This window comes from Anguilla rostrata, chromosome 8, assembly GCF_018555375.3.
Source record: "Anguilla rostrata isolate EN2019 chromosome 8, ASM1855537v3, whole genome shotgun sequence".
Taxonomy (NCBI): domain Eukaryota; kingdom Metazoa; phylum Chordata; class Actinopteri; order Anguilliformes; family Anguillidae; genus Anguilla; species Anguilla rostrata.
In genome coordinates, this window is record NC_057940.1 from 27732342 (window position 1) to 27748438 (window position 16097).

The window sequence follows — 16097 nt, forward strand, 5'->3', positions numbered from 1 at the left end:
AAAGGGGGAATGTGATATCCGCTGCACATCCTTTGTTACCGCTGCACGGGCCCAAAGCCGTTTTTCCCCCCACGCTCTACCGCTCGTTCTGGACCTGACCTCTGTGGTTCAGGTGTCCTTTTCGCTCGTCGCCATTAGAGCGTCATGTGACCGAAATTCATCTGGTCAGAGAACAGTCCTGATTGCTTGACGCGTTTATCCTTTTTGACAAACGTATCTCTGTAGATCTCTGCTTTTACTGCAGGGCTACTCAACCCTGGCCCTGGAGGGCTGCAGTGGCTGCAGGCCTTGAGCTAGCCAGGCATTTAACCACATAGTTCAGCCTACCACAGTGAGGCAACTGAACCAGTGTAGCAACCCTGTCCAGGTCCAAGACTATTTACCGAAAACCTGCCGCAAATATCTGAGTCTGAAGTAAGATTTTCCTATAAGCACTAACACAGCAATTCAATATTTACTGTATAATTCTGAGTGACATCTGTGACGTCTAACAGAATGTGCTTTCACCGCAAGGGCTAAGGACCCAAGTTTAGCTACACTGAAGCTTCTTGAGAGGAGGATCAAAATGCTAATTTGCTGATCCTGACTCTGTGCAAGTTACCTCTTGGCCGTGTGCCACTCTGCCTTCCCGTCAGGGCTGGACGGAGGCTCGGGGGAATAGGGGCCAGGTGACAGAGAGGCTGGGCTGGACAGCGTGTACTCCCTGTAGTTCTGGTTTTCATCTCGGCTCACCTGCATCGCCTCCTAGAGGGTGGAATGAGAAACATCCGAAATGCACTCGATATGAAAAACAGGATCAATCGCAGAGGGAAAACAAATGTAGGCGGTTATACTAAATCCAAAGTGTATTGGCAGATGCTTTACTTTACCAGGGCCCTTTGGGATATAAAATAAAGCTTAGAAAAACAGTATAATCTAATTTCATAAATCTTCCCTTAGAGAATGATGTCTCCCTCTGGAATCCAGCTGCAAACTGATCAACTCTTAAACGTAACCATGCTGTGCTCTACAGATGATTTATTAAGACAGAAAATACGTTAAAATGCTTAGATTTGCAGACTGTGTTGAAGTAAGGTCACTGCAAAAATAGAGGCAAAAAAGAATGGTTTTCTGAAGATGACTCATAGCAAGACGTACTTGACTGATTAAAAACAGCCCTCCGGTGATTTGAGGGGGAACAATTTAGAGAAGGTTCAAACGCAACGTTCAAACGCAAAGTATGCAGCTTCTGAAACTCTGATATCCGATATCCCTTCGTACGCTGACGACTTTTCACTGTTCAACGTTATGTTGACATCCAACAAATTGCCATCTCTCAAACTACCATTGGGAGCCAAATGTATTCCAGTTGACCAATAAAATGCAGGAACCCGGTCTGATTTACACTTCAGTTCCTTCCCCCTTTGTCACTGCCACTGAGCTGCTGTCAGCATAACGGAAGCAAAGAGGAATCACGCAACAATGTCTTTGTGTCTGCCCATCTTGACCTTCAGTAAATCTTCAATAACCAGAGGCCTCGGCTTCAGAGTAAACGAGAAGCAGACCTGAGGTCTGTGGGATAGCTCGCAGGCGATGCCCGGAGGATCAAAACAGTCCTAAAGGACACGGATCATCTAGCGAAAAGGGAAACGAATGCAGGGACTGGTCAGAGGCTGACTACAACTCTGAACAATTGTGCCATTCTGTACCTGCCTGGTCAGCGTTATTGATTTGCTCCCACAGGCTAGATATTCAAGTAGTGCCACCCACCCAATGATGTGTTTCATCTCACTCAATGTACTGCACAAATGGACAATCTCTGTCATGGTTTTACCGCATAACTAAAGAACAGAATCCCTTTATATGTCCAGTCTTCAAGCTTTTAAGTACATAAGCCCTATGTATTTGAGCAACGGTCTAAGTGCTGTTCCACTGTTTATAAAGCCTGAGGGAAATTCCTATCATATAACAGTTCGTATTGCTTCCACATAGCTATTGACATAGCCTATAACTGTGCGGGGCTATATGATCACAGGAAGTGATACTGACATCCTGGCAGGACTGACCTGGAAGCGCCCGCCCAGCTGCTCAGGAGTGCTGATCCCATTGGTCTGTCCAGGACTTGAAGGCTCAGGCCTGTGGAAGAGAGACGAGGTCATGCCCACTGGAATCAATAAAAAAAAATGACCAACTTATTTCTAGGTAAAAAAAAACTGCTGACAACCTCAAAATGACGTGTAGAAATAGCAGGTAGACTCAGGTATTTTTTTTACTTTGCCATATCACTAGCACCAGCTGTCTGAAGCAGCTTGCACAGTATTCCATACAGATCTTGTTTGAAATACAGAAGGTGTGCAGGTGCAGCTCAAAAACATTTCTGCACCTGGTTCACTTTAGCTTGTCAGCTGACACGCAGCCGCACTGGAACAGTGAAAGGGCACATCCCAAACGAGAGCACTTCTCAAACAATATACTGCGGCTGGAAACCTGGAAGAGGCACATCCGTTCAGACACTGACGTCCGCCAAACCCCCCCCCCCACCCCACCCCAACTCCCAACAAATGAGCCCCGAGAAGTCCTTCCAGTACTTTTATTTTCCTGCGTCGTGATCAAAAGAGTACAAGGAAAAAAATGAAAAACAAACACTCGTCAGGGAAAACTTGAAATGGCCGCTGGGGTGATCATGGGAAAATGTGCGGGGCGCGAAACATGCTATCGAAAGTGCGGAACGACCCCCATGCTCCCGCGGGACAAGCCCGAGCTGCAAACACAGGGCCGCTTCTTCCCTGGGCTGGGGGTGGGGGGGGAAGGGGTGTTGGGGGGGCAGACACTTACTGCCAGGGATGGTAATGAGCCCAGCAGCCGGGGCTAAATTGTGCAGAAAAACATTTTTTACCAGGTCTTGCCGAATAGTGCTCCTCCATCGGGGTGAAGCCGACCAGACAAACAGCTGGAATAAGCCAACTGGAGCCATTTAAAAGAATCCTTGGCGGAGCTCATAACTTATGGCACATGTGAAAAGGCCGGAGATTAGAACTATCGTGCCAACTGTGTATTCAGGCTAGCAGGAGATAAAGAGTGTGGAGCTGATCATCGTCAAGGATGAAGTCACATCTGGTTTTAACCAGCTCTAGACAAAAATTCTCCACAGCTTTCTCTGAGCTCGATAACAATCCTGCTATTAATATACTCAAATACTTTACATTCAAGCCTGTCAAACTGATCCCAAAACTAGTTTCTTGTTTGTCTTTGATGTAAATAGAAAAAGCCAGAGAGCTTGTTTTCCGTATCCCTGTCATTCGGCTGGAATGCGAACACTGTTTTGTTTTGTTTTCGGAACTTTTCAGCCACAAGCTTGTTTGAGAACAAGGCACTCGAAACAAGCGAACACGTTTTCGTGAGTGCCAGACAATTAAAAAGCTGTTCAAGGTTAAGACCGTGGCTTTGCGTAGGGCAGATACCCTCTGACCTTCTTTAAGGCAGCAGACTGATGGCTTGCCGGTGGGGGAACAGTGATGGGCCGTCGTAAAACTCGGGGAGGTGAAAGTGATCTGTTCACCTTAGTCTGAATCGCACACGGAAAGCAGACATAAATAAGGCAACGCAGAACAGCTCCTATCTTCTCACCGCACAAGGTATTTTAAGAGCTGTCGGGTACAAGATTTAAGGCACAGCTGTCAAAGTTTGTTTCAAACTAGCCTGTAGTCAACATGTGTGACCGGCCTATCACATATTTTTGAGATTTCAGGGATGATTTTGACTTAGGCCAGCTAAAATCAATAATCTGAACTCCTTTCAGCACATACTTCTCTGCCAAATGGAGTTAAAACAACAGAATGCCATTCCTTCATGCCATTGGCCAAGCAAAATGCCACATGCCCATATTTGGTTCTGAGCTGGCAATAATCAAGTTTTACAATCTTTGTAAATGGGTTTGGATTCAAATCGCAACTGAATGAAATCTGAACTTCCTTCCATTGTTAAAGATGAATTAACATTCCGTGACGTTGCCAGCTGCTTCCTTTCATGCCACAACTCACAAGCCAAGCGCACCAAACATGAGTGGGAGGAAGACAGTTCATGTGCAGCTTTAGCAAGAAGACCGCAAGCACCTGACTGACCATTGGGGGTTGCTAGAAAGTGATAAGAAGTGGATCCCTTCCCTAACCCCTCCCTAACCTTGGGGGAGACTACCACTACTAATGCATCGCCCTAGGGCGCACCATCGGATTTTGGTCTTTCCTTTATTTTGAATACTTATTGTGGAAATGATTCAATTACAGAACATGAAGTTTAGCATATTATGTATTTGTCCATTTCTGTTTATTAATTTCCACCTACCACCATTCCCCTTCCTCTAATAACAGTATCAACAGCTTATAACTTCAAAAGTGTGGAGGGTATGCGCGCAGTGTGCAGAGGGCGTGCCAATTTTTCACTCAAAAATCACAAGGGAGAATACAACAGATTGTTATTTTAGTGACAGTTATGCAGGAAACGTATTGCATTTTTTTACTGTCCCGTCGAAGGCTGAAGTTGTTCAGTGACATCATCTTGAAGAAATCAGATAGGGACAGCAGAGCTGTAACCACTGTGACATCATCGTTGGGGGGGGGGGGCACAATAGACAATGGATGCCCCACAGGCTGTTGGGACAATGCGGGTCTCTCTGGTGTTCTAAGTGTCCTCTGGAGCATGCAAATTACACAATGCCCAATCTGCAGCACGTAAACATGGAAACTATTGTCTTCCTGTATGCTCTGCATAACTTCCTATTGAAGAATAAATGCCAGCAACTGAACCAGTTAGATGCCTATCCTGCCACACTGGCAACAACACAATTGCATGGCACTGGATTTATGGTCCTCATCTTCCCTTTAAAACAGGCCTCGGTGTTCAGCCCCGATGGCGAAGATCAGGACTGGTTTGACTCTGTTCTCAGGCACAGCCCTTCCCACACCCGAATATTCCAGGGAGGGGCGCCACCGTCAGTCTCAGCCCAGAGGCTGCCCAACTGTGGAGACTTGTCTGACACCTCCAGGGCAGCTGGGGGGGAAATTGGCGAACACCTCTTTTAATTAGCACGGCTGTGTCGCTGTCAAGAAGCTCCTTCTCGTATGAGACGTAGCCCTGTCTCAGCCAGACGGCCTACCCCGCACCTGAGTGTACAGTCAACAGAGTATTAATGAAGAGTGAGCCCGAGGGATTTCAGCGGCTGCAGCCCGCAGGCTGTAAACTGCAGCTGAGCAGGGCAAAGACATATCGCTGCAGGAATCCAGACGAGTCCCACCGAGTACTGCAGATATTACAATAGTTTTGATCATGGAGCGCCCCCCCCCCCCTTATTTCTCAATAGAGACTCCTCTGGTCGATCAGGTACCTGCAGTCTGCCTGTGGCAGCTGAACTAAACCGGTTATCCCACCCTTCGGTGCATTAAGTGCAGCAGCTCAGGACTTAAAATGAGCTGCATGCGTCCAAGACGGAGCATGCTAGTATTGCACCTTCCCGTAATGACAGAAGGCGTTACAGCCAAGGGTCGGGGGCTAATCCACCGATCATGGCGCTTCACTTGCAGCTAATTGAGAGGCTAATCCATCAGAACACCAGAGTCTCTGAATAAACCAGAAGATCTGGCACACTATTCCATCCTTTTCTATGCGTGTGTGGATTCCCACACATACAGAACAGAAGGATCTGCTATCAGATGGATCAGTGGGGTATCATTTACTCTGGGCTCTGAACCAGGGCAAATGTGCAGGGCACCAATCAGGAGGGAAACGTTGCCGGAAGTCTTAGACAAGGGCGCTACTCTTCTCAGCCTGCTAGACCGTGTAGAAGTCACAGCTTGTTTTCTCAGTGAGAATAGTTTGGGGGGGGGGGGGGATGATGACATATGGCCAATGACACACGTCCGATGCGCTTTGACCAGCTGCTAACTGATGTGCGTTAAGAGACTGCAGTGGGAATCAATCTTCGTAATTTGAACCTTGGACCACTTGAGCAACAAAGCACCCATTAAAATTATTTATCGTCCTGTGGGTCGGCATCGGCTGGTCTGAAGCTTTCTTTTCCGCGCGTGAGCAGGCTCAGGTTACCCTAAGCATGGCCGGACTGGGGAGACTGTGGTTGGAAACACTGGGTGCCAATGAGCAATCTGCAATTCGCCCTGTCACCTTTCAGTAATGAGAATCCATTTTATCACTTAGTCTAGATAGTATTCATAAGAAGCCGAGGACAAGCATGCAAACTGGAATGTATGGGAGCGATACATTATAACATATAATCTTCAGTTTGAATCTGCCTAAAGCAGACATAAGTAAGCACACCATCCCTAGACTCCAACACAGACACACATACATGCGCGCACACACACACAGCGGTGCAAACTCTATAATTGCACAAAGCTGCCCAGCAGCACCACAGAGTGCCATATTGTCCGGGAGGGGGAGAGACAGTGTTGTTTCTGGCTGGGTGGAAGACGTGAGGTCAGTGAGGAAAAATCCACTCATACGGACCTGCTGCACTGTGTGTGTGTGTGCGTGTGTGTACACGCGGATCTGACACACAGAAGGAGCGCACAGTATGTATTTTTGTGATAGCAGTGAGTCACTGAGCAGGGGAATTTACAAGTATATGGTGGCATAACTGTGATATGTGATGTTATGACACCAAAGGATCTTTTCTAAAACAAACAGCCACCGTTCACTGAGGCTACCGGTGTGCCAACCCATTCCCATAAAATCTTCGAAAGGAACCAAGTGAGAAGAACTGCCAGGAAAAGTAAATATGGCACAGTTCAATAATGCTGATCAAAAAAGAGCTCTCAAAAGCCAGAGACAAAATTCAATTTGCCGGGACCTATTTGGAAGCACAAGTAAATGTAAGAGGAAGATGAGCGGGAAGTCTGAAGGAAGCAGTAACTGTTTTCGGAGCTGGCGCAGCGGGGGAGCGGAGGGTCCTCTGGAAGGGCGCCAGATGCCACTGCGCTCATTATCTCTGCCGGAGACACAGGCTTGTAAATAAAGAGCGGGAGAGTGCCAGCAGACTGGCGCAGTGGCGGTGCCCGCGGCGAGCGGGCAGGGGGTACAGGCCGCACCAGTGGGAACCGGAGAAGGGTCAGAGGGGTTGCCAGGAGAGGCTGGTATTTAAAACCCAACCATTTAATACATTCCTCCTAACTCTCTGCCAAGGGTTATATTACCTCATATTCACACTATTCAGACCTCTGAGACTACTGTTCCCATACTGCCCTGCTCTGGCTCTTTCTGGCCATCCCTTTCTCACCTGTCCACCAGCAGCTGTAGCTGTGTCTTGGAGTTCTTGATCTTGTTCTGCGCCTCCACGTTCAGCATGTCCGCCGTGTTCTCCCCATTGATCTCCACGATGACATCACCGGGCTGCAGGCTGGCCTGCGCGGCTTTACTGCCCCCATTCACCTAGGGGTACACACACACGGACACATGCATGCACATGCACACACACACACACACACACGCACGCGCAAGCATACACGGGAAACAAAAAATCTGTTAGAGAAGTGGACGGTGATCCTGAGGGGCTGCTGGAGAATGGGAAGCCAACGTGACGACACGCAAACACGGGACCCTGCTGCCAGCCCTGGTTGTCCAGGCAAGGGACTGGCAGCTCCGGCATTATCCTGCCTTTAGCCATTCAATTCAACCGATTCATTCGATTCCACATCCAAATAACAGCTTCAGCACAGGGGCGGGACGAAGACCAGCTGACCGCACGCCAGCAAACAGCCTGGCCCCTGGAGATCAATGCCATGTCCACAGTGACCTACTGCAGTTAGCGGCTGTCTGGAACGGACACTGAAGGGCCCTCATTGAACAGGGAGCCTCCTCCTCAGGCTAACCACATAACAAGGGCAGCGGCCCACAACGACCAGCCTGTTCAAGCCTGGCTGCAGCAGACCTCTAAACAAACACACATTCGCACACAAGCGCACAAGACAAAAAAGCACACAGTGTCCACGGTCTGGTCTTCTTTATGAGACTTAGCAGACTTAGAGCCAATAAGCTGTGGCACAATTAAACTAAGGAAAGGGCCAGGCAAAGCGTGCAACCAAAGAGCCCGGAGAGGGACAAAGACCAGACCAATGAGCTCACACGGTGGTGTGCCCCAAACCCGCCTGCCCGAAATGGCACAGCCAACAAGTATACCAGGATAGGGGGCTCCCCCCCCCCCCCATCTTTCACCACAAGCAAGAGGGCAGAGGTGCCATGTTTGTGGGTCTATTCGAGTGGCAATTAAGCGTTGCTGTGGCAACCCACAATGGTGTGTGCCTTTTTCAATCAGGGCATGTCTCACTTCACAAAAACTAAAGGCTGTTTTTTTTTTTTTTTTTTGCCAGGGGCTCTGGTACGCAAAAACGGGGGCTGCTGCCCTTTCAGGCAGACTCGGAAAGAGGGCACCGGCTTTTCGGTGCCAAGCTGCGCCCACTTCAGACTGTGCAAACCCGATGGTACAACCGCACGCCCAGGCAGCAAAGCCGGGAGGGCCGGCTTGGCGTGGGGCACCACAGTTCAACATCTGCTTTCACCACCGCGCTCAGTTATGAGGGCTCTCTCTCTCAGGGAGGGAATGTCGCGGGATTCCTGCGGCCCTCTGCGTGCGCTTGTCAGGACCTCTGGCTGTTGACACGCCAAGGGTCAGCTGTGCTTTTTTAAGCAAGGCAGGGTCGGGGGCAGGGCAGGACACTATTCTCTGCGGCATAATGACTTTAAGACATTCGCAAAGGCGTGCATGACTCAGAGCTGACAGCCGGATCGGTTTGTTCAGAACTGTAATTCTCGACTCCCGAGGCAGTCGAGCGCCGCCGCGGCGAGCGGGGAAAGGCCGGGGCGTGTGCGCGCTGGCATCCGGACAGACCCGGCCCAACCTCTGGCGCAAGGGGCGGCCTGCCCTCGGATTCCTGAGCTTGTTTACGGACGGGCTCCCGCACGCACTGACTCAGGGCTCCATCTTCCTGTTTCTCCGCCGTCGCCGCCGCGGCTCGGAAAAACACACATCGAAAGAAAACAATGGCCCCCCGCGCTCGGAACCTCCGTCCCCCGCGAACGTAATCAGCGATTTCCTCCTGAAGGAGCGAGCTTGCTCCCACAGGACCCAGAGCCGTAGCCAAGGAAACAGGTAGTGGCTGGGAGACACAAACAGACGCAGTGTCTGAGGATACAGTTGGATGCCGACGCCGTTTCTTACGCCTGTTAAATTACACGTTATGCCGCCATTAATATTACATTATGGTTCTGCCCATTCATTAAAGCGCTACACTTCTCCGGGCTTGTGCTCCGGGCTAGCCAACAGTGCTAAGGGTTGAAAAAGAGCCATTACCTTGGAAACTGTAATTGCCTTCTTGAAGTCCCTCCCTCCGGATATTCTGAAGCCCCAGGGAGACGGGCCGCTCAGGTTCACTGTAAATGACATGGTGTGACCACAGCCAGTGCACACTGCTTTATGAGGCCTGTGTACCTGTGGGAGACAGAAATAGAGAGAGTGAGTGAGTGAGTGGGTGGGTGGGTGTGTGTGTGTGTGTGCGTGTGTGTGACGGAGTTGAACTCAGGTGAGTAAGGCAATTACTATCACCTGCCCTGCCTCTTGCCTTTGTCTTCAGCTGCATGACTGATGCTCTAAACTCTCGGTCACAGCCAGCCATTTTGTAAATAGCCACATCAAAATGGAATGGAAGGAATTTGAAACCCAGAGGCAGGACTGGTATTGCTGAATTGCTGCTTGTGAACACAAAGCTTTCATGAGTTCCAAATGTCCTTCAGACAAAGCAGAGATTAAACTAAACTCAACTGACACAATAGAGAACATGACATTCTCAGCTGTTATTGTGAGGAAAGATTCCAGAGTCCAACCAACTTTTCTGCTCTTCTGCTGCAGTAACATCTCACTCTAAGATGAGACAAGACCCATGACGCCATACGTTTCCCACTACCAAGATCTGTGAATGCACAGACCACAGTAGTGCCAAGCGTAGCTTCCCTCCTCAGCCCATGTGTTAGTGCTCACACACTGGTGTTCCAGCTCTGTTGTGATGCACTCTGCACTGTGGAGGGGGATGGGAGCAGACACACACAGGCCCCACCACAGGGCACAGAGCTCCCTCACACTGCTCTGGGTCCCTGGTGAGCTCACAGCAGTCCCCCAGTTCAGTTTAATGAGCTTATTCATGCATTAACGAGAACACAGGTGAAAGGAGAAGCCGCCCAACGTCTTTGCGGATTTCACAATACTGGAAGACAAATGAACAACAAAAAAGATAAGGCCTTCGCAGGCACCTTTACTTCAAGCTCAGCTAAATTACTGGAGATCCGATGTTTTTTCTCCAGTTGATAAGAGAATGTCTTGGAAACCGGGAGAGTTGCACAACTCCAGGTGCTGAAGGAGCGAGGTTGTAAGGTTGTAAAGTTCAACTGTTGCCGAAATCCTCTTCGGCGGTGCGTGCTCGTACACGTCATCACGTGACAGCTCCGCACTGGTCCAGAGGCAGACCTACCATAACTGATCCACTGCCAAGATCTTGCTCGTAGGAAACATCTGAACATAGCCACTGTTTTATTACGCCTTCATGATCTTATTGGGTGGTACTCACTTAAACTGGTCAGGAATGCAGGCAGTATTGATGGTAGCAGTTCAATGTCTGAACCTTGGTACATCACATGACTATACGCCTCATCTTATCAGTAATGCTTGCATTGTTGCTCGACAAAAAAAAAATGGATTCATCATCACATTAGTATATGCTGACGAGCATAATATTTTTCGACCATTTCATATCACTATATTTTCATACTTATGGTTTTTCTGTAGGAGACAGAGCAACAAAGAACTTAAAATAGTCAAAATAAACTCTGTTATGGCAATGGAGCCCTGGTTCAGATCTGTGAGTCTTGGATCCCAAACATATGATCTGGCCATCTTAGCAAAACCGCAACACAGCTGCAGTATGTCACTGTAGCTCCCAGGAATGAGAAGAGACTCTCTATCATAAGTCAGGAAATAAAACACGGGTCAACAATGACAACAAATGACTGGGTTTATGGACTCTGGGTGGTTCATTTGATACTTAATGAACTCAGTGCAGAATTGTGAGTGAGCACTCAAGTACCCATTATAGAAGATTACATGGCCCCCTCATAGCCAAGAGGGCAATTAATTCCCTTAGCAAGGGTCACTGGTCATTAGCTTAGTGAACTCACTGTATCTCATGCTGGGTGCTGCAGAGAGAAGGCCAGGTCTGAAACCCTAAAGTAGGCCCACCCCCTTGTTTCTTTTTTTGCCCCAGACCAAGATATAAAAAGCCAGCTTCTTCTCAGTCCAATAACGTAATAAAACACATAAAAACTTAATCCAACCAAAGTCCATCAAGATTAGACCATGATCCCACCGCCAATCAGGAACATGGCAGGCCTCTGGCCATGGCGGGAACTGAGGCATCTGTTCGCGCATTCCTCGAGTGCTTGAGAGGAGGGACGCAAAACATACCCGGTCATTAGCAGATTTGGGCAATTAGTGAGATTATGAGGCTTGGCATCATTAGGAGCTCTTAATTGCTGAGGCCATGTGAAACGGTCGAGCGCTGCGCTGATGTGCCTCGCTTAACCGCAGGGAACAACTGCCCCAGTGTCCCGGGCCCTGAATACTCCAATTAGTACAGCACAACAATCGCCAAAGGAGCATCTTCGCCATTTAACCCCAGGACTTACCAAGAAGGATCTCAGATCAGTTCACATTCAAAGTCATGTTCAAGCAATAAATGGTCCCTGTCATTTCTTTAAGGCAAAATATATACTGAATAATAAATGTCTGAATACCTTTGTTAAAAAGCCTACCTCATGAAATCTCATTGTATTTATGCTGCCTTGAGTGTTAAATATTTAAAGGAAGACTTATATATTAAAAGGTTCAATGTTAGAGTTCCTGTGTATTTCTGATACACTACATTTCCAGAAGTAAGTGGACACCCCTTCTAATTAATGGTTTCAGCAATTTCAGCCACATCAATTGATGACGGGTGCATAAAATCAAGCATACAGTCATGCAATGTCCACTGACAAACACAGGCAGTAGAATGGGTCATACTGAAGACCTCAGTGACTTTCAACGTGGCACTGTCATAGGATACCACCTTTCCAACAAGTCAGTTTGTCAAAGTTCTGCCCTGCTAGAGCTGCCCCAGTCAACTGTAAAATAACAGCTGTTATTTTGAGGTGGAAACATATAGGAGCAACAACAGCTCAGCCATAACGTGGTAGGCCACACAGGCTCACAGAAATAGACTGCCAAGTGCTATAGTGTGTAATGCATAAAAATCATCTGTCCTCGCTTGTAACACTCACTACAAAGTTCCAAACCACCTCTGGAAACAATGTCAGCGCAAGAACTGTTTGTCACAAGCTTCATGAAATGGATTTCCATGGCCAATCAGCCATACAACAAGCCTAAGATCACCATGCGCAATGCTAAGCATCAGCTGGAGTGCTGTAAAGCACACCGCCATTGGACTCTGGAACAGTGGAAATGCATTCTCTAAAGTGATGAATCACGTTTCACTATCTGGCAGTCTGACGGACTAATCTAAGTTTGGCAGTATGCATAGTGCCAATTTTATAGGCCCAAAGAGTGCCAAGTGTAAAGATTGGTGGAGATGGAATAACGGTCTGGGGCTATTTTTCATGGTTTGGGCTAGACCCCTTAGTTCCAGTAAAGGGAAATCTTAATGCTACAGCATTCAACGACATTCTAGAGAATTGTGCGCTTTCAACTTTGTGGCAACAGTTGGGGGAAGGCCCTTTTCTGTTTCAGCATGATGATGCCCCTGTGCACAAAGCAAGGTCCATAAAGAAACTGTTTGTTGAGTTTGGTGTGGAAGAACTTGACTGGCCAGCACAGCGCCCTGACCTCCACCCCATCAAACACCTTTGGAATGAACTGGAATGTCGACTGCAAGCTAGGCCTTAAGCCCAACATCAGTGCCCAACCTCACGAATGCTTGTGGGCTGAATGGAAGTGAATCCCCGCAGCCATGTTGCAAAATCAACTGGAAAGCCTTCCCAGAAGAGTGGAGGCTGTTACAGCAACAGTGGGGAGTTCAACTCCATATTAATGACCATGGTTTTAGAACTAGATGTTCAACAGTACATATTGGTGTGATGTTCAGGTGTTCACATAAACTACATTTCCAAAAGTATTTTAAAAAGCCAAAGTGTCAGACAATAACATGAGAGCTTCTTCTCAACTTCAAAAAATATTCTAAATGAGGGGATTTCTTATTATTCCATCGAAATGTTTTGTCTGCACAATAGCTAAAAAAAATCCATTACTGACAACAATTGAAATGTACATTTTATTACACAGGCCTACATCAAGTTTTATATTTGCACTGCTTTACAGTGTTTCAGGCTGACTCACTGCAAATTATATGAATTACACGACAGATTCAGGCTTAATGGAACAGGTAAACCTGTCAGGTGTTGACAGTTGTTCTTCAAGTGTGGTTTCTACGCGGCTGAAGGTTGTGCCGATGTTGCCAGGCAGCGACTGAAACACTCGGCACACAACAGAGAGGTATGCAAGCGCCAGAGCGGTCGATCCAGTTCTGAAGGTATGCGTGACAGTCAGGTGAGGTGTGAGCACAGCAATGTGCTGAGGCAGGGCCGGACCTTTCTCCTCCCAGTATCGAAGCAGCACTGGGCGGAGGGGGTCACCAAAAAAACAATACGGGCGTCATTCTTTCGCTGCCATTGTTAGCACTGATGTGACTATACCCTGATGCTCTGACTGACTAACGTCCAGTGTTCATCTGATACAAGCAGTTTCCCATAAATCCACACAACAATGGCTTTACAAAAAAATAGGGACAGGGTATGTTGAAGGGGAAAAAATGAATAAATAAATGGGATGGTTACGGTTTAACTGATCTAAAGAAATTGTATTACAAATCAGACTTGGGTTGTAAAAAATAGTAGCAAGTATATGAGATTCGGACTTTAGCCATTTCATTGAGGGGGAAGCCAAAAATCAATAGCGCAGGCGCCGTCAGTGACAGTCTGTCCGAGACGCGTCAGTGGAGTGAGCAGAAACGGACGATGTGTAACCTGGAAAAACACCTGCAGGCACTTGCCACTTCCTGGTGCTGTCGGCTTGCGTTCCCCACAGCGAAACCCAGAGCCTGCACGACTCGGCAGGGCAGAGCTGCTCGTGAGGTGTACGGTTACGGGTCCTCTAATCATGTGACGCAGGGCCAACGATGATTGCTGGAGACAGGCGGATTAAAGTAATGTGCCCAAGACGAGATGGAACCACGCACCACCTGTAGACACTTACATGCCCCGATACTGAGGCTCCTGAGGCAGAAATAGAACATGAGGAGGCTGTTATTTGGTGGCTAGATCAGAAGCCACTTACAGGCAGTTAACCGCGGGCGGGGGGAAATGTCAGAGAACTTCCCCCGAGCCGGCAGCAGGCAAAGATAATCTTACTGTAAAGAGGCAGGCAGCACAGTACATAAGCTGGGGCCTGAGGAGAGCCATAGAGCCGACCAACCCATTCTGAAGGACACTCGAAGAGGCTGCGTGAGCTATGGGCTCCTGCATGGCCCACCCGGTAAAGGCACTCACCATGAGCCCAAGCTTGGCCCTGTGGCGGTCTGATCCAAGGCTAAGTCGCTAGCCATCTATGAGTACATACAGGCAGGACAAAACCGGCCTTGCCCTGCTGCCGCATTTGTTACTTCAAACAACCCAGGCGACACCCACAGGCTACCTGGCAACAAGCTGTCATCACTGAGAGATATGCCTGTGCTCCAATTGGTACGAGCTCTCCTGCGGTAGATGGCAGTTTCCGCCCTTCAGAAAAGCACACCAGAGCAGTCAACAAGCTGCAGCTACAGCCGCCCGCCTCCTTGCAAGAGATGCCAGTAGTAGATTGCAACTCGAGGCAAAACTGTCAATGCCAAATTTAGGGGGAAAAAGGGGGGAGGAAATGTTTCCAAAAATAAGATACACCACACTAAATCTGCTGGATTAGTCACCTCTTCTTGTTGACATGCTCTTTCTGTAAGTTTTTAAAAGACATCAAAGAGCAGCTAAGATTTTGAGAGCATGTGTGCAACTTGCAAAGGCAAGTCGATGGAATTATGCAGTTTAGCCAAGATAAGTACAGAACGATTACGCACAAACAGGCAAACACCCTGCGGTCAATAGTTTCAGCTGCACCCCATTCAGCTGCCCTGTTGGGAAAACACATTCTCTTTTGATCAATTTGCTTCAAAGATGAGTTTCATTTTGGGATAACAGAGATTCCTGTGCCTGATTTTCCTGTGCCTGATTAGGTTGTGCAACTGTCAGCATCACATAGTTCTGAAACTGCTCATTATTACCCTGCTTGGCTGTGGCTTCACACACATGGTTTCTTGTTCCTGTGACCCCAGTGTAAATCCACTGGCTGGAGATGATAAATGAACATTAATAAGTGAGTGTGCTAATGCCTGAATATTGCCACAACAGAAGTATCAGACGCAGCCGACTAGCTCAGGGTGAATTTGCCACAAGCAGTATGCAGGCATTCAGTCTCACAGTTGCTCATTACTGTTTGAGGGAACAACCACAATCTACTAGACCATCAGGTTCACAGAACGCTTTCCACACAGTTCAAGTTCGATGAGACTGGCGCTCCCGGATATTTTCCATCTGTCCCTTCCTGGACGGCCCTCCGCCTTTTTTGTGACTTCGCCCTGCCCCGCTCTGAAGAGTGCGCCCGTTCTGACGGTAAGTGGTGGACTCACGCTCTGAGGAAAACCGGGGAGGAGAGTGGATTCTTGCCTCGGCCGAATTCTGTGAAATGGCGGTTTGGAAAATATTCTCCCACAAACCTCAAGCATTAGTGATGTGAGCAGAAAAAATTGTCATCTCTAAGGTGATGAAGCCAAATTAAATACAAGTCAGCAGGGGACAAAATAGTCTTGACTAATGTATCATGCTTAACAGTTTTGTGAGTGGCATGAAATTAGTTCAGTTATCTTAGGGGCATCCTCTTAAAGAAATTAAATTAACTTGATGCCAACTAAGATTATTCCATACCCCTCAAC

The 16097-nt window shown here is 48.0% G+C and overlaps 1 protein-coding gene across 2 annotated transcripts in view; it reads right to left on the reverse strand.

The window, feature by feature from the left end:
- pdlim2 (PDZ and LIM domain 2 (mystique)) overlaps positions 1-16097 on the reverse strand; it is a 43805-nt gene that overhangs the window by 23825 nt on the left and 3883 nt on the right. For both annotated transcript variants that reach the window (XM_064347506.1, XM_064347504.1), the window contains exons 2-5: positions 9335-9472; positions 7265-7416; positions 2046-2115; positions 602-744 (exon numbers count right to left, since the gene is read on the reverse strand). In XM_064347506.1, the coding sequence (XP_064203576.1) occupies positions 602-744; positions 2046-2115; positions 7265-7416; positions 9335-9427 (458 nt within the window). In that variant the 5' untranslated portion in view covers positions 9428-9472. The remainder of the gene's footprint in view (positions 1-601; positions 745-2045; positions 2116-7264; positions 7417-9334; positions 9473-16097) is intronic.